Genomic DNA, 18,055 nt, shown 5'->3' on the forward strand with positions numbered 1-18,055 from the left:
TGAGGGTCGATCGATCCTTATGCTTCTTTTGCCACTGCAGGGAACGGCTGGCTGAATCAGGAGGAGGAGGTGCTGGAGGAGGAAGAGGAGAAGAAGAAGGAGGACGGGTCCCCAACCCTCTTGTTCCAGACCCTCCGGGACTGGGAGAAGGAGCTGCAGAGAATCGGGGCTGCGGGTTGGCGGGTCAGCCCTGTCAACGAGCGCTTTGACATGTCCACCAGGTGTAATATATGGCCTATGGGGTTGGTTTTCTGGGGAGAGGGAGGTGGCGGGGAGGGACCCTAAATACAGTGGTGCCTCGCAATACGAAAAGAATCCGTTCCGGGAGTCTTTTCGTCTTGCGGTTTTTTCGTCTTGCAAAGCAAGCCCATTAGCGGATTAGCGCTATTAGCGCTATTGGCAGTTTAAGGGCTATTAACGCCTATTAAAGGCTTAAGGGATTAGCGGTTTTGCTGCTAAAATGCTTTTAGCAGCTTAGCGCTTTAGAAAAAGGGGTTTTGGAGCGAAAAAAACCCTCAAAAAAATTCGTCAATTTTCATCTTGCGAAGCAAGCCCATAGGGAAATTCGTCTTGCGAAGCGCCTCTGCAAACGGAAAACCCTTTCGTCTTGCGGGTTTTCCGTCTTGCGAGGCATTCGTCTTGCGGGGCACCACTGTAGTACTGAGCCAGGTGTCACAATGGGGGTGTGACTCTGTTTTAAGGCAGCTCCCCGTGTCCCAAAAATTGGTGCTTTCTTCTGAGGACTTCTTCGGGACGTGGGTGGCGCTGTGAGTTAAACCACTGAGCCCAGGGCTTGCCGATCAGAAGGTCGGTGGTTCGTATCCCTGCAATGGGGTGAGCTCCCGTTGCTCGGTCCCTGCTCCTGCCAACCTAGCAGTTCGAAAGCACCTCAAAGTGCAAGTAGATAAATAGGTACCACTCCAGCAGGAAGGTAAACGGCGTTTCCGTGCGCTGCTCTGGTTTGCCAGAAGCGGCTTCGTCATGCTGGCCACATGACCCGGAAGCTGTACGCCGGCTCCCTCAGCCAATAAAGCGAGATGAGCGCTGCAACCCCAGAGTCGGCCACGACTGGACCTAATGGTCAGGGGTCCCTTTACCTTTACCTTTACTCTGAGGACTAGGATTCAAGGACTAGAATGAGAATGGTGGGATGTGACATCACCGTAGCAGTCAAGTACAACATTTCCTGTTTGGCCAGAGTGGACACACAGGGGGATGTTACTCCACCCAGGAGGACTTCCTGTCACACCTGTCTGGAGCATCCTCCCCCTGCGTGTGACCAGGGAGACCCCATAAAAGGGCTGGTCATGCAACCACCTTCTCCATGCTACTCCGTCTCTTGACCTTCCCTCTCTTGATGTTATTTTGCTGTTTGCTGGTTCTCAGCCAGCAGCACATGGGCTCAGTCCCCCTAAGGGATGAACCCACACTCTCTTCTGTAACTACAAGCTAAAGCCTGCCTTCAGGGACCCTACTGTGAACTGAATGCGAGTAAACTTCTTATTACTTTTAATAGAAGACTGTTGTCTCTTTATTCTTTTAAGAGGGAATTAAAGGGGTCTCTGCTCCTGCCAACCTAGCAGTTCGAAAGCACGTCAAAGTGCAAGTAGATAAATAGGTACTGCTCCAGCGGGAAGGTAAATGGTGTTTCCGTACGCTGCTCTGGTTCGACAGAAGTGGCTTAGTCATGCTGGCCACTGACCCGGAAGCTGTACGCCGGCTCCCTTGGCCAGTAGAGCGAGATGAGCACTGCAACCCCAGAGTATTTGCCCGGAACAAATCCAATCTGGACAAGCCAGACTGGATTGCTTAACTCAAGAGATTCAGATGAATCTATCAACTAGCCTCCTGCAACGTACAGGGGAATGTACTCTGCTACTAGCTTGCTAGTGTGAGTGAGGAAGGATAATATTTAATCAATATACCCTCCCCTACTACCCACAACATTCCCACAAGAACTAGAATCTTAATTTATGCATAGGACAAGGGTCACAGCTCCATGAAAGAACATCAGCTTCGCATGCAGAATGGCCCCAACGACATTTCCTTTTTTTTTTATTGTTCAGTCTTTATTTACATGAGATAGTTAATCATTAGATATATTTTTTTAATATAATTTTTATTCAGTTTACAAATAAAACAAATTAATACAATTCATACAATTTTTTACATCCATTCTCTCTTTTTTTTTTACTTCCCTCAACTTGGCTGGTACTCCTTCCCTTCTTAATTACCTACACATTTCTGATATCTCACCTAATTATTTATGTATTAAATCTTGTTTCACTCAAATTCTAACCTTTCTTTTTCACAAAGCTTCATTAAAGGTTACAAGCGTTATTTGTTTTTCACTTAAATTATGCATATATTCTGAAAACTTTTCCCATTCTTCAGTAAATCTCTGATCTCGTCGATTTCGAATCCTTCCTGTCAGTCTATCAAGTTCAAGTCCATCATCTTCATTCTCCATTCTTCCAATGTTGGTAACTCTTCTTGCTTCCATTTCTGAGCTATCAATATTCTCGCTGCTGTCACTGCATATAAGAATAATTTCCTATCTTTCTTGTTTATCTCATTCCCCCAACGACATTTCCAGGGAGGGCTGGGAATGATTGCTGCCCATCAGTCTAGATAAGACTGAACGAGAGGAACTCAAATGGTTTGTAAAAGGCTGCCACCTCTTTCCCTTGTCAACTTTCTGCTTCCTTTCTCTGCAGCCTCCCCAAATATTTGTGGGTGCCCAGCTGGTTTCTGGACAATGACCTGAAGAGGGCCTTTGTCCATTTCAACGAAAGACGCATCCCGGTGAGTGAACTGAGCTTGCTTGGCTTGTGTGGGTGTGTCTTAAGTGGCGTACACGACTCCCAACCCCCAAATCCAGCAAATCCACCACAAGCAGTGGCGTAGCATGGGTTGTCAGCACCCAGGGCAAGGCAAGTAATTTGCGCCCCCTAACCCGGGGCAAGGCAAGTAATTTGGGCCCCGCCGCTGCACTGTCCCTCCCCCAGATAGTCCCTCGCTCTCTCTCCGCACCGCACCGCATGCCTGGCACCCTCCCCTCCACAGTGGGCGGCGACCCGGCGGCTCGGATCGGATTCGCACAGCCAGCACTGCAGTGAGAGAGAGTGAGTGAGCCAGGTAGGGGCAGAGAGCTGCGAGTGCGAGCGCGCCCCCCCCCGATGTTGCGCCCGGTGCGGCCGGCCCCCCCTGCACCCCCCACGCTACGCCACTGATCACAAGGAATCCCATTCAGCTCCTTCCCTCTTCCGTCCCCCAGAGGCTGTGCTGGCATCACCCAGGAGGCAGCGATCTCCTTCGAGCGGCCAGCTTCCACCCCGATTCAGACCCAGAGAAGGAAGACATGAGGTACGTTGCTGGGGGGGGGGGAGAAGGGGGGCTGTGGGAAAGATGGGGGGTCCCTGCCCTCAAAAGCGCTTCTAGCCTTGGGGACTTTCCAGGCCACTTTTATTTTTTTTATTACACCTGCCCAGGTTGATGACATCTGCCCACAGGATTGCCATTTTAAACACCACCTCGGAAGGTTTCCGACTCCACCTCTCAGAGATTATTGAGCTGTCATCTCTTTACTGCAGCAAAGGGGTTGGGCTAGATGGCCCCTGGGTGACCCTTCCAGCTCTGCAAATCTATGATTCTATATCAGGGGTAGGCAACCTAAGGCCCAGGGGCCGGATGCAGCCCAAGTGAGAGCCAGTGTGGTGTAGTGCTTAAGAGCGGTGGACTCGTAATCTGGTGAACCGGGTTCGCGTCTCCGCTCCTCCACATGCAGCTGCTGGGTGACCTTGGGCCAGTCACACTTCTCTGAAGTCTCTCAGCCTTACTCACCTCACAGACTGTTTGTTGTGGGGGAGGAAGGGAAAGGAGAATGTTAGCCGCTTTGAGACTCCTTAAAGGGAGTGAAAGGCGGGATATCAAATCCAAACTCTTCTCTCTTCTTCTTCTTCTTCTTCTTCTTCTTCTTCTTCTTCTTCTTCAATCGCCTTCTCAGTCTGGCCCGTGGACGGTCCGGGAATCAGCGTATTTTTACATAAGTAGAATGTGCCCTTTTATTTAAAATGCATCTCTGGGTTATTTGTGGGGCCTGCCTGGTGTTTTCACATGAGTAGAATGTGTGCTTTTATTTAAAATGCATCTTGGGGGTATTTGTGGGGATAGGAATTTGTTCATTCCCCCCCCCAAAAAATAGTCCGGCTCCCCACATGGTCTGAGGCAGTGGCGTAGCGTGGGGGGTGCAGGGGGAGCCGACCGCATCGGGCGCAACATCTGGGGGTTAGGGTTAGGGGGCGCAAATCCACGGGTTAGGGGGCGCAAATTACTTGCCTTGCCCCGGGTGCTGACAACCCACACTACGCCACTGGTCTGAGGGACAGTAGACCGGCCCCCTGCTGAAAAAGGTTGCTGACAATGTTCTGTATACAAGGGGAAAGGCACAGGGAGGGAAGAGGAAAACCTCAAGCTCAGGCCTCGGTACTTAGAAAGTACAGTGGTACCTCGGGTTACAGACGCTTCAGGTTACAGACTCTGCTAACCCAGAAATAGTACCTCGGGTTAAGAACTTTGCTTCAGGATGAGGACAGAAATCGCGCAGCGGTGGCACGGCAGCAGCAGAAGGCCCCATTAGCTAAAATGGTGCTTCAGGTTAAGAACAGTTTCAGGTTAAGAACGGACCTCCGGACAGGAAAAAGAAGGAACATTTTATCATATGTGGTGGGATTGTAAGAAGGTGAAGGGCTTCTGGGAAATGATATATAATGAGATGAAAAAGATGTTGAAATATACGTTTGTTAAGAAACCAGAGGCTTTTCTTCTAGGAATAGTAGGAAATGAAATAAATAGAATGGACTGTAAACTTTTCCAATATGCAGTAACAGCAGCGAGAATATTATTGGCCCAAAAATGGAAACAGGAACAACTGCCGACGCTCGAAGAATGGAGAATGAAACTGATGGAGTATGCTGAACTGGACAAACTAACAGGAAAGATCAGATATATACGAGATCAAAAGTTCATTGAAGACTGGGGAAATTTTTCAGACTATCTGAAATGTGTATGTGATGAGCAAATAACGCTAGTGGGATTTCAAGAAGTTCTGCAAATGATAGAGGACTATTGTATTGATGAAAACTAAGTGTGTGAAGGTTTATAAAATGCAATATAAAATTAGGAAATGCGTATTTAAAAATTTGAATAATGGATGATTGCAGTGGTGTAGCGTGGGGGGTGCAGGGGGGGCCGGCCGCACCAGGCGCAACATCTGGGGGTTAGGGTTAGGGGGCGCAAATCCACAGGTTAGGGGGCGCAAATTACTTGCCTTGCCCCGGGTGCTGACAACCCACGCTACGCCACTGGATGATTGTAAGAGAGGTTGAAGGAAGTCTAAAAGAGAAAATCCGTGATAAATTTAGGTTGGATACTATAAATGTATGTTGGAAAATTTAATAATATTTTTTTTTAACAAAAGAAAGAACGGACCTCCGGAACGAGTTAAGTACTTAACCAGAGGTACCACTGTAGTTCCTTGATAGAAAGGTGGCAGTCAAGAGAGAGGCGCATCTGGCATTGCTGGTCTGCCACAGCAGAGCGGACAGAGGGAGCTCAGCTTCCCATCTCTCACAGAATGGTAGAACTGTAGAGGTGGGAGTTGTAAGGGACACCAAGGGCCATCTAGTCCAGCCCCCTGCAATGCCGGAACCACAGCTAACCCTAAGCCACTAAGGCATATATTTCTTAAAGGTGAGATTCGAACTTGTATCAGTTTGCTGGAGGCTCAGCTTTGCTCTCTCTCTCTTTCTGCAGGTCAGTAGAAACTCTGATGCTCGCTGGCCACCCCCAATGTGTGATCGTCGAGGTGACGGCGGACCTCCCCAGCCCCCCGGAGATCCAGCAGTCCTACTCCAAGCTTTGGAACTTGAGCCTCTGCCTTGCCGGTGAGAAGAGGAAATAGCCGTGGGGCTGCCCTCCTGACAGGGGTCGCTCTTGAGTTAGGGGAAGGGCTGGAGCTCTGGAAGAGCGCCCGGCTTTGAACATAGGAAGATACTTGGAGCTAAATCAGGCCAATGATGACCCACCTTGCCCAGCAGCCTTTGCCCACAGCGGCCAGCCAGGTGCCCCAATAGGAACCCACAAGCAGGACTCCCAAGTACAAGAGCAACTCTCCCCTTCTTCAGAAGCATCGCTGCCTGTGGCCACGGAGGCAGAGCAAGCCACTGTGGCTGGTTAGTCCAATCCTCTTTTAGCGCCGCCCAAGTTTCAAAGCCAGCGCTGGCTCCTGTGGCAGTGAGTTCCGTAGTTTATCCATGTGGTACACGAAGAGGTACTTTCTTTTAAATAATAATAATAATAATAATAATAATAATAATAATAATAATAATTTATTATTTATACCCTGCCCATCTGGCTGGGTTTCCCCAGCCGCTCTGGGCGGCTTCCAACAGAATATTAAAATACAATAACCCATCAAACATGAAAAGCTTCCTGTTACGTACTGAAGTTCTCACCCTGGGCCAGCGAGGGGATACTGTAGATAGTTTTCACTCAGGTCCACATATGCAAATAAGGGATTCAAAGTGACGTACAGTGATTGGATAGTTACAGAAAATGGTTACTGTTGCGTTCTAGTGGAGCTCTATATAAGCAGGCTGGCTGAACCCTTCAGTTCAGTTCTGTTCTGGCCTGTGAATAAACAAGAGCTGTTTGAAGAATTGCTGTATTGTCTGATATGTTCAGCCACAACTTAACACTTCCCTAAGCAGGGCTGCCTTCAGATGTCTTCTAAAAGTCTGGTAGTTGTTTTCCTCTCTGACGTCTGGTGGGAGGGCGTTCCACAGGGCGGGCACCACCACCGAAAAGGCCCTCTGCCTGGTTCCCTGTAACTTATCTTCCAAGAAAGACTGGAAGGACCCTGGAGAGGTGGATTTAGGGGAGCACAACCAGTGCACATTAGGCCTCGGGGGTGCTGCAGGGGATGCTGCAACTATTAGCGTGGAGCGTGAGAGGTGGTGGTGAGGCGCCAATTGTTTTTTGTACTGCAGAGGGTACTGCAGAAATTTGACCCGGGGGGTCCGATGCCTGAAGGCATTTCCACACAGGGCTAAAAAGGACTCCTGGTCTGGAAGCCCAGAGAGCCTCTGCAAGTCAGTGTAGACAATACTAAGCTAGATGCAGCACTCAGCAGAAGGGTTGCCTTCTCTGAGCTGCAGAGGTGGCAGAAAAATCATCCAAGACATTGATCTGAGCTTCAAACCTGGGTCAAACCACACAGAGCGTACCAACTGAGCCAAGGAGAGGGGATCATAAGGAGTCTCCCTCCCCACTGCCGACCACCAGTTTTAGATAGTACCAGGAGAGGTGCTGAGATGATGAACACCTCCATATTTTGTTGTTGTTTAGTCATTTAGTCATGTCCGACTCTTCGTGACCCCATGGACCAGAGCACGCCAGGCACTCCTGTCTTCCATTGCCTCCCGCAGTTTGGTCAAATTCATTTTAGTAGCTTCGAGAACATGGTCCCACCATCTCATCCTCTGTCGTCCCCTTCTCCTTGTGCCCTCCATCTTTCCCAACATCAGGGTCTTTTCCAGGGAGTCTTCTCTACTCATGAGGTGGCCAAAGTCTTGGAGCCTCAGCTTCAGGATCTGTCCTTCCAGTGAGCACTCAGGGCTGATTTCCCTAAGAATGGAGAGGTTGGATCTTCTTGCAGTCCATGGGACTCTCAAGAGTCTCCTCCAGCACCAGAATTCAAAAGCATCCATTCTTCGGCGATCAGCCTTCTTTATGGTCCAGCTCTCACTTCCATACATCACTATGGGGAAAACCATGGCTTTAACTATACTGGTTAGTACCTCCGTACTAACCAGCCCTAATTCTTTCCCAGAGAGATTCTACTGGGCTACGCGTTAATCCCTCTGTGGACGTTCCTGATGCGTCTCCAGAATGCTGCATGACTCACAGGGTGGAGAGGAATCTTCCTGCCCTCCAGAGGCCACAAATGAGGAATCAGAATAAAAATAACCCAAGATCTTTCTTTTTTATTTTTGCACAGCTGCCTCAAAACTGGCGGCTGACTCTTCCAGACCTCCGCTGGGGATCCTATTTTTGGAGGAACGGCGCAGCTGGTTTCCTAGGGATTTCGAAGCCTGGCGCTCTATTCTTAGCCCTTCGGATTAGGTTGCCCCAAAGACAAAATAATAATTAAAAAGGCAGAATTCGCTCACACGAGAGGAAGGGATGGCCATTGACCTGGGTAGTTTTAAAGAGGGTGAGGCAAATTCAGCGGCTGCTATCTGTGATGGCTACATCCTGCCCCCATTGCTGGAGGCAGTACAGTCATACCTTGGTTGACGAACGCCTTAGCAGTCAAATGTTTTGGCTCCTGAACGCCGCAAACCTGGAAGTGAGTGTTCCAGTTTGAGAACTTTCTTTGGGAAGCTGTACGTCTGGCAGGGCTTCAAAGAGAACAACAACTACCAGACTTCTCGAAGACATCTGAAGGCAGCCCTGTTTAGGGAAGCTTTTAATGTTTGATGCATTACTGTATTTTAATTTTTTGTTGGAAGCCGCCCAGAGTGGCTGGGGAAGCCCGGCCAGATGGGCAGGGTACAAATAATAAATTACAGTGGTACCTCGCAAGACGAATGCCTCGCAAGACGAAAGAGTTTTTTGTTTTTTGAGTTGTTTCGCAAGACGAATTTCCCTATGGGCTTGCTTCGCAAGACGAAAACGTCTTGCGCCTTTTTCTTAAAACCGTCAATGCATTTCCTATGGGAAACCGTCAATGCATTTCCTATGGGAAACTGTGCTTCGAAAGACGAAAAATTCACAAGGCGAAAAAACTCGCAGAACGAATTAATTTCGTCTTGCGAGGCACCACTGTATTATTATTCCGCAGCTTCCAATTGGCTGCAGGAGGTTGCACCTTGGAAATTGAACGGACGTCCGGGACAGATTCCGTTTGGCTTCCAAGGTACGACTGTAAATGCCTCTGAATTTTACTGGCAGTCACTGGTGGGGGGTTCGCTGTAGGTCTCAGGTCCTGCTTTGGTCTTCCTGTTGGAGAGGAGAACAGCTCTTGCGTTCAGTGTCTGCTTGAATGTTTACCTTTAGGGCACTTGGTTGGCCACTGTGAGAACAGGATGCTGGGCTTGACGTGTCCCCTTTGGCCTCATCCGGCAGCCAAGCTCTTCTGGTGATTCTAAGGCACACCGATAAAAGTCTGTGCTTTGTTTTTCCACAACACGGAGCCCTTTCCTGTGTGCTCTCGATTCCCCTTCCAGATTCCTTCGTCTCGTCCTCCGATGAGAAGTGGCTCTCGAGCCTCGAAGGGACACGGTGGCTGGATCACGTGAGGTGAGCTGCGTCTCTCCCCCCCCCCAGCCGGTCCCTCTGGCTACAGTGAGGACAGGCTCCTATCTCTGTCTCCCCTTCTCTCTGTCTAAAGAGGCTCGGGCAAATTTGTAGTGGTGGAAGGCGACTGAAGGCTGCTTGCCGTGATGGCCATGCTCCTCAGGTTGGAGGCAGAAATGCTTTTCTGAATGCTGGCTGCTTGGCACCACAGGACGGAGAATCACTGTTGTATATGGGTCCTGTTTGTGGGCTTATCATTGGGGCATCTGGTTGGCCCCTGGGGGAACAGGAGGGTGAACAAGATGGCTGATCTTGCAGGCTCTTATTGCGTCCTTTATTGCTTCCTCCTTTCTAGGGTGTGCTTGAAGAAGGCCAGTGAAGTGGCTGTGCTGCTGGCTGAGAGGAGCCGCTCTGTCCTTCTCCAAGGTAAAGAGAGGGTTTCTTTGCTCTGTGTTTCTTCTGCAGAGGGGATCCACTGCAGGATGTACAGTCTCCCCAATGGGACATTCTTCCAATGACAGTGAGATGGCCCAACCCTGGTCTGCCCGCTCCCTGCCTCGGTGACTCCTGGTCACCTTGGAGTCTCCATCACCCTGAAGCTCCGCTTTCTCACCCTCCATTCATTTCCTCCTCCCAGAATCGGATGACAGGGACTTGAATTGCTTGCTGGCCTCCTTGGTGCAAGTCATTTCAGACCCACACGCCAGAACCATCTCCGGCTTCCAGAGCCTGGTCCAGAAAGAGTGGGTGGCGACCGGGCACCCGTTCCTGCAGCGCCTGAACCTCCTCCAGAAAAACGACCGGGATGAGGTGAGTTGGACCCCTTAAAATGGGGTGACCCCTGCATTTCACGGTGATTCTGGCATTGCAATGGGGGGGTGGAATTGTTGACCCTGGGGGTCCTTTCCAACCATACAATTTATCACTGAGGGACATCAGATGCTGTTTCGTACTGAGTCAGAGCCCCGGGTCCATCTAGTCCAGTATTGTCTACACTGAGGGCCATCAAATATCCAGGATTTCAGACCAGGGAGTCACTCTCCAGTCCTACCTGGAGATACCATTGGGGACTGAACCTCAACAAACCTAAAAGCAGCTTACCAAAAACATTGCTGTTGTTGTTTAGTCGTTTAGTCGTGTCCGACTCTTTGTGACCCAATGGACCAGAGCACGCCAGGCACTCCTGTCTTCCACTGCCTCCTGCAGTTTGGTCAAACTCATGTTAGTGGCTTCAAGAACATTGTCCAACCATCTTGTCCTCTCTCGTCCCCTTCTCCTTGTGCCCTCCATCTTTCCCAACATCAGGGTCTTTTCCAGGGAGTCTTCTCTTCTCATGAGGTGGCCAAAGTATTGGAGCCTCAGCTTCAGGATCTGTCCTTCCAGTGAGCACTCAGGGCTGATTTCCTTCACAATGGAGAGGTTTGATCTTCTGGCAGTCCATGGGACTCTCAAGAGTCTCCTCCAGCACCATAATTCAAAAGCATCCATTCTTCGGCGATCAGCCTTCTTTATGGTCCAGCTCTCACTTCCATACACCACTACTGAGAAAACCATAGCTTTTACTATACGGACCTTTGTTGGCAAGGTGATGTCTCTGCTTTTTAAGATGCTCCTTCAGGGATACTGAATTTGAAAGATCAGATTCTTACAAAATGCAGAACGGGTATTATGTAGCCTCTGTAAGGGCGCCCCACCAATCAAAGTGGCCAAGTGATGCTTTAGTGCTGCAGACTTTGCCCAAAATCAAAGTAAGGTTCTGGTCCTCATTGTTCTGAGTAAGGGTCCCATGGAAAGAAGAACACAGAAAGCCTCAGATGCTCCATCCCTGACCTGAAGCCTTTCTCCGTGGAGGAGGAGGAGAGAATAAATGTGCTCAGGGAAAAGAAATGGGAGCATGTCAGTCTCTTTCCACCCCTTTTTGCAGTCGCCGGTCTTCCTGCTGTTCCTAGACTGCACCTGGCAGCTCTTGCAGCAGTTTCCCGGGTCCTTCCAGTTCACTGAGGCCTACCTGGTGGCTCTGCACGAAAGCAGCTTTGTCCCATTCTCCAGCACCTTCCTCTTCAACTGCCAGTGGGAGAGAGGGCGGAGGAACCAGGTGAGTTGAGCTTGGGGGGCGGACACCCAGCCTGGTCTGGCACTTGTAAACCTATATATTTGAGCTGATTTATTGTATTTCTGTGCCATTGCATGGAAACAGAATGGGATTCTGGGAAAGTAAAGCACTCCTCTCTCACCTCTTGACAGCAGCCTAGGGGCTGTATTGCCAAACCCTGGAAAACCTTTGATCTTAATAATTCGGATTGCTGGTCCTCAAGGCTGTGATGGCTCAGGACTTCAATATTTGACCTCAGTGTCCGGGCAGAACAATGGAGGTGGAGAATGTATCCTTTTATTTAAAATACATCTCTGGGTTACTTGTGGAGCATAGGAATTCATTCATTTCCCCCCCCCCCCAAATATAGTCTGGCCCCCCACAAGGTCTGAGGCATGGTGGACCGGCCCCCTGCTGAAAAAGTTTGCTGATCCCTGCTGTAGAGAGCAGGCCACTATTGTTGCAATGTTTCTTTGGCCAATAAAATCCATACAAGTGGAAAAGAATATATGCATTTTGGGAAGGGTCAGTTTATATACCGCCACCCCTCTCTCTCCCCCCAGAACCGTTTTCTCACGCAGCTCTACACTCCCATCAACGGCTGGCGAGAACCCCTCTGCCTGGAGATTTTGGAGAAAGACGGCTACCCGGTCAAGGAAGCCACGGGGGCCTCCCTGCCCACCATCTGGGACTGGTCCTTGAGATACAGCCCCCGGCACATGGCGCGGTTCCGGAACCCCTGCTACAGACGCAGCGGGAATGGCGGCAGCAACGGCGGGGCTCTGAACGGGAACTTCCTACCCCAAAACATCGGCAAGGTTTGTGTTTGTTTGGGAAGGCATGGAGGTCGTTTCCACAACTTGGGCTGGTGGATTCAGAGCCAGAGTACGGGTAGAAATCTTTGGCATCTCCCAGTCTGGCAGGGCACTAGGTTCCAGCAGCACCTTTCCCTGTTTAGATCTAACTCTGTAACCCACAGGAATGCAGGAAGCTGTCTTTACAAGGTTCCAGTCCTCATGGTTCCAAAAAAAGGGTTGACTTAAGAAAGCAGTTTGCTCTTGACTTAAGAAAGGGTTTGCTCTTGTGTTGAATTCCCGCCTGTGGGTTTTCAACAGGCATCTTGGTGGCCACTGTGGGAAGATGATGCTGGAGCTGATGGGCATTGGCGTGATCCAGCAGGGCTGTTCTGAAGGAACCACAGAATTGGAAGGGGTCCCGAGGGTCATCTAGTCCAACCCCCTGCAATGCAGGAATCTCAACACACAATCTCCCATCCAATTTGAAACTACACTGCTCTTATAGAACCTCCATGTCTAGAGACAGTCTCTCTGGACTTCCAGGTTCTTAGGAGAATTTGGCCACTGTGAGAACAGGATGCTAGCTCAGGATGCCAACCTGGGCTGGCTCAGAGGGTAGAGCATTGAGCCTCTTAATCTCAGGATCGTGGCTCCAAGCCCTGCGCTGGGCAAATACATAGATAATTTAGATGATTTATTACGGTCAAAGACCAGCTCGCACAACACAATAATAGCAGCGTTCATAAAGATAAAATATACAATCGGAGCAGATTGCAGCAATAGCTCATGAGTTAAAATTGAGATATATACATACACCCGTACAACTGAGAATTGGGCTACCATAAAGGGCAACTTCAGCATTTCCCTAGTAAACTATTTTATTCTAGAGGATGATCTGTGCCTACAGATCTGGGCGCAGAATCTGGCTACCAGCCAGGTCGTCTTGTGATCTTTGCCTAAGAGGAGAGAATGAAGTTTAGACTTGTCTGAAAGATCGGCGAGCCTCTTCAGCAAAGGATCAACGGTGTCACAACAGATCTCGACATAAAAAGGACATCTAAAAATATATACCGTATTTTTTGCTCTATAAGACGCACCAGACCATAAGACGCACCTAGTTTTTGGAGGAGGAAAACAAGAAAAAATATATTCTGAATTTCAGAAGCCAGAACAGCAAGAGGGATTGCTGCGCAGCGAAAGCAGTGATCCCTCTTGCTGTTCTGGCTTCTGGGATAGCTGCGCAGCCTGCATTCGCTCCATGAGACGCACACACATTTCCCCTTACTTTTTAGGAGGGAAAGAGTGAGTCTTATAGAGCAAAAAATACGGTATGTTCAGGGATTCCTATTTTCCCTAATGGGCAGGCGCAAAATCTCTGTGCATATGGGCCTCTTCTATAGGAGCCTTCCAGAACCGGTAAGGGCAAGGCTGAGCTTCTAGCAAGAGTGAAAGCCCTTCTTGCATTTCTGGATGCGAGGAAATAGAGATATGCTGCTGGAGCGGCTACGTATCTCCCGTTTTCTATGATTTTATAATCTGGGACCCGTGTACAGACCTGTTATCTCTCTATGTCCATGATTCTTTGCCTAACCACGGATCTAGCTTGGCCCAGGCCCATAGTTATGAAGGTTTGGGGAGCAAGGCCCAGTTTCTGAAGAGTGTTTAAAACTGCTGTCTGCCAGACTGAAACTGGTCACTCAGAATCAATGGGGCTATTCCTCGGGGGAGCAGTTTCAGAGTTAGCCACTTATATATTGATGTTAGACTAATATGAGCTTCGACTTTCATCATCCCTGTTTCTAGTCTGACCCATGCATTTGAAACGCATGAGCTGGGCAGAAGATTCCTACACGGCAGGGGGCTGGACTAGATGGCCCTTGTGGGTCCCTTCTACCCTTACAGTTCTATGATTCTATAAGAACAACAGATAAAAATTAAAAGATGAAAAACAAAACTATAAAACAGGCACATAGAATGCACAAAGTTGCACATGGTTTAATATAACCGGGTGCAAGAAAAAAATATGTGTGTGTTCTTGTGGGATTTTTTGTTTCTGCATTAAATATGCAAAACAAACAAACAAAAAAGAATATCAGCACCATCTCATTTATCAAGTCTAGTTCCAGATTTTTCAAGGCTTGAGATGAGAGTTGTCTTGAAGACTGCTCCGCCGCACACATACAGTATGTACTAAGGGAATGCCAAATCATATAAAAAGCGTCTGGAGGTTCTAGCCCTCGTCAAAATCTCAAATTATGTACTAATTTCTGTTGGTACTAAAGGGTTAAGAGGTAACAAGTCGCTCTAATCACTGAGCAGCTGGAAGTCATTAAGCATCCAGGAATGTGAGTTAGTTTGTATAAATAGTCAGTTCACCCATGTGTTCTTTCTTCTCTGCCCCTTTTTTTGACCTGACTCACAGACTCAGTTTGTGGCCATGGGCGTGTTTGCTGATATGAGTTAAGTTTAAAGTTTTCTTTAGGCCGGAGATAAAAGCATGTGTGCTTTATCGCCAGGGTTTTTCTTTTGTAAATAAAGTTTTTTTTCCTGAATTCCAAAGTGCTTGCTCCAGGATTCTTCATTGAAAGGTACTGCCTCTCCTGCCTTCCTTCTACCGCTGCACGAAATTCTCTGCTGAGATAAGATTTATGGCGTTGGAAGCGCACTGGACGTTTACTTAACATTAAACTAATTAAAGTTTAATGGACATTTCCCCCCTCATAGCTATATTCCAGAGTGAGCGGCACACCAAGCGCACTGTGTGAGATTTGGGACTGTTTTCCAGGGAGTTGCAATTACTGTTTGAGTTGCCAGGATCAGATCCAAGACCTGGTTTCTCCGCTCTTCCGATGTTCTGAGCTTTCCCCCTTCCTTCCTCCAGATGGAAAACGCTCCTCCTGGGAAAAGGACCCTGTACTTGTTCTCCAAGGGCTCCCTCTCTCTGCAGGCCCACTTCTTCCCCTGGAAAAACGGCTCCCTCGCCAAGAAAGGCTCCCGGCGGTCTCAGGGCTCGGAGGCCCCCAGGGAGCAGGACAGGTCGCGGAGGTGCAAAACCCGGAGCTTCCTCCTCCATCACGACGGGCTGCTCCTTCTGCCATCATACGCAGGGCCCTCCGTCCGCTTGTGGAGGAGGTGCTACCTTCGTGGTAGCCCGGAAACCCAGGTACGAAACAGCAGAGGCGTAGCACAAAATAACAGAATCGCGGGCAGGTTGAGAGGTGGTCATTAGAGAACCCAGCCTGCGTTCTGCAAAAAAACGCTTCCTCATCTTTCTTGGGTTCAAAAAGTCCAGCCATTAATAGGAGCTGTTCCACAAGCAGAGGGAAGCGATTTATTTATACCGTATTTTTCGGTGTATAGCACGTTCCTGTGTATAAGACGCCCCCTATTTTTGGGGACTCAAAATTAAGAAAATGGGGGGAGATTGCCCAGAGTTGCTGAGCTTTTTGGGGGGGGGATTTTTGTCCCCACTCTGGACTATCCATGTATAAGACGACCTCCCATTTTTGACATTATTTTCTCAGAAAAAAACCTTGTCTTATACACGGAAAAGTATGGTATGTTCGTTCTAAAACTTTTACAGTTTGTCATCCCACCACAACTGGCCTCCTAGCAGCAGTTCAAATCTAAAAAACTAACTAACTAAAATGTCATGAAGAACTCCAACTTCTGAGAAGACGGACAGAAATGAGGCAGGGAGGATATGCTGATTGACAACCCAATTCGTTAAATGTGTTTTTGGTTCCATTTACCTTATGCACAAAACGCCTCAAGGTGGAAGTTTAGAAGGCGATTAATAAACCAATGGTGGTGATGATAAAAATAATAAAAATTAATGATAATTTCATGGTATGGGGAGGAGAATGTATACAGAGGGGCTAACGGGTAGGAATCCCAAGAGGTAGAGGTTTGGAGCTGTGTGGTGCCATCTAGTGTCCAAACTACTTTTGGATTCTTTTATGAAAGGGTTTTCCCCTCATTATTACAGTATGAGCCGACGTGGGTGGCTCTGTGGGTTAAACCACAGAGCCTAGGACTTGCCGATCAGAAGGTCGGCGGTTCAAATCCCCGCGACGGTGTGAGCTCCCGTTGCTCGGTCCCAGCTCCTGCCAACCTAGCAGTTCGAAAGCACGTCAAAGTGCAAGTAGATAAATAGGTACCGCTTCGGCGGTGTTTCCGTGCGCTGCTCTGGTTCGCCAGAAGCGGCTTAGTCATGCTGGCCACATGACCCGGAAGCTGTATGCCAGCTCCCTCTGCCAGTAAAGCGAGATGAGCGCCGCAACCCCAAAGTTGGCCACGACTGGACCTAATGGTCAGGGGTCCCTTTACCTTTACAGTATGAGCACATATTATGTGGGGAGGGTGGGATTTTGGTTGCAAGGGTTCCATATTTACATGAAAATCTCATACACCAAAACCCTTGGCGCTGCGAGAGAGAATCCTCAGCACTTCCAGAGCTCATGTCCTGAAGGGTCTTGCCCAGCAAGCAAAGCAGAGAGCTTAAAAGCTCCATAACCAGACACTGGAGAGACCTGTCAGGAGTAAGCATGGACCAATGGTACCAAATAGTATGGGAAACAGCCCTGCTAGAAAAATTAACCAATAAACTGAAACCGAGACGGGGACAAACAGAAGAGTACGCTTTCACCCCGGTATGGCTCCCCTTTATCACATACACAGCCCAACAGGACAATGACAATAATCCACCAACAGCATACAAATCAATATGGCTAACCTGATCCAAAACACCCACCCACCTCACTCACACACGAAAACGAAGATCACCACAGCCAACCACAAGCAAACAATCACACCCTAGGCCAACCCCAACCTCTCTCACCACCAAAGGAACACAAGTGAACAACACAAACAACGCTGACCCCAAACTCTACATACATTAAACATAATAGAAACACCGCCACCCGACCCCAGCCCCATCCATCTTCCCTCTCTCCACCCCCCCTTTCTTTTTTTCTTCTCCCCCTAATGCCTCAACAAATGAAACGGATTTGTAAAAATGTTACATGGGGGGGGGGGGAAATACGAGGCATTACACTTACTTCTGTAAAACAAGAAAATCCTTAATAATAATTTTTAAAAGCTCTTTCCGTGCCAGGGAACCCCAGCAGACACAGCACAAATACGAGCTTCTTGCTTGGATGTAATTTGCACAATTTCAACCAGCTGATCTTCAGCTGTGCTGAAGTTGCAGACCTTGCTTCTGAGTTAAGGACTCGGAAGCAGCTAGACCCACCGTTTTGCAAACAGTGATCCTCAAATCTACCGTCAGTTGTGGAAGCAGTGAGGAGGAAACCAGAAGATGAAGTGAGGACGACTTCCTGATGTTGATAGCTGCCTTTAGCAGCTCATGATTAGAAACAGATTCTTCACAGCTAGGTCTCCAGAGGCCAGTCTATTAGGCAGCCACTGTATCCTGCCCCTTCCAGCCTGCGCCAGTTCATTAAAAGAGGAAATAAATAACAGGGATTTGGAAACGAGTTCTGAAGCAAAAGTCCTGCGGGTGGAAATAGGAACAAGGGATGCTAGACGCTTAGAAAATTATGCCTGGCGTTGATAAAATTGAATGCAGAAAAGTATTTCTGCCTCTCTCTTAACGGCAGGACTTGAAGTTGAATGTTGGAAAATTCAGGAAAGATTAAAAAGAGGACTTCTTCACATAGTGCAAACTATGGAACTCGCTCCCCTAGGAGCCAGGGATGGCTGTCAACTTGGATGGCTTTGGAAGAGGACTGGACTAAGTCATGGAGAAAAAGGCTATCAGTGGCTACCAGCCATGATCAGAGGC

At 48.7% G+C, this 18,055-nt stretch overlaps 2 protein-coding genes and 1 long non-coding RNA gene across 4 annotated transcripts in view; 2 read left to right on the plus strand and 1 right to left on the minus strand.

Moving 5' to 3' along the window:
- LOC310666130 (intelectin-like protein) overlaps nt 1–18,055 on the plus strand; it is an 814,635-nt gene that overhangs the window by 532,093 nt on the left and 264,487 nt on the right. The gene's annotated exons all lie outside the window — the stretch shown is intronic.
- Nucleotides 1–18,055, plus strand: part of MTMR11 (myotubularin related protein 11) — a 38,479-nt gene that overhangs the window by 14,883 nt on the left and 5,541 nt on the right. For both annotated transcript variants that reach the window (XM_083416544.1, XM_083416545.1), the window contains 10 exons: nt 41–221; nt 2,718–2,805; nt 3,278–3,366; nt 5,815–5,945; nt 9,291–9,363; nt 9,716–9,786; nt 9,998–10,170; nt 11,285–11,455; nt 12,016–12,270; nt 15,131–15,412. In XM_083416544.1, coding sequence (XP_083272670.1) covers nt 41–221; nt 2,718–2,805; nt 3,278–3,366; nt 5,815–5,945; nt 9,291–9,363; nt 9,716–9,786; nt 9,998–10,170; nt 11,285–11,455; nt 12,016–12,270; nt 15,131–15,412 — 1,514 coding nt within the window. The remainder of the gene's footprint in view (nt 1–40; nt 222–2,717; nt 2,806–3,277; nt 3,367–5,814; nt 5,946–9,290; nt 9,364–9,715; nt 9,787–9,997; nt 10,171–11,284; nt 11,456–12,015; nt 12,271–15,130; nt 15,413–18,055) is intronic.
- Nucleotides 151–1,679, minus strand: LOC310666294. The gene is made up of 3 exons (XR_014505861.1): nt 1,133–1,679; nt 651–746; nt 151–281 (listed from the first exon to the last, which is right to left on the minus strand). It is a non-coding gene; the product is annotated as an uncharacterized lncRNA (long non-coding RNA).

This window comes from Podarcis tiliguerta, assembly GCF_965153285.1.
Source record: "Podarcis tiliguerta genome assembly, chromosome: 16".
NCBI lineage: Eukaryota > Metazoa > Chordata > Lepidosauria > Squamata > Lacertidae > Podarcis > Podarcis tiliguerta.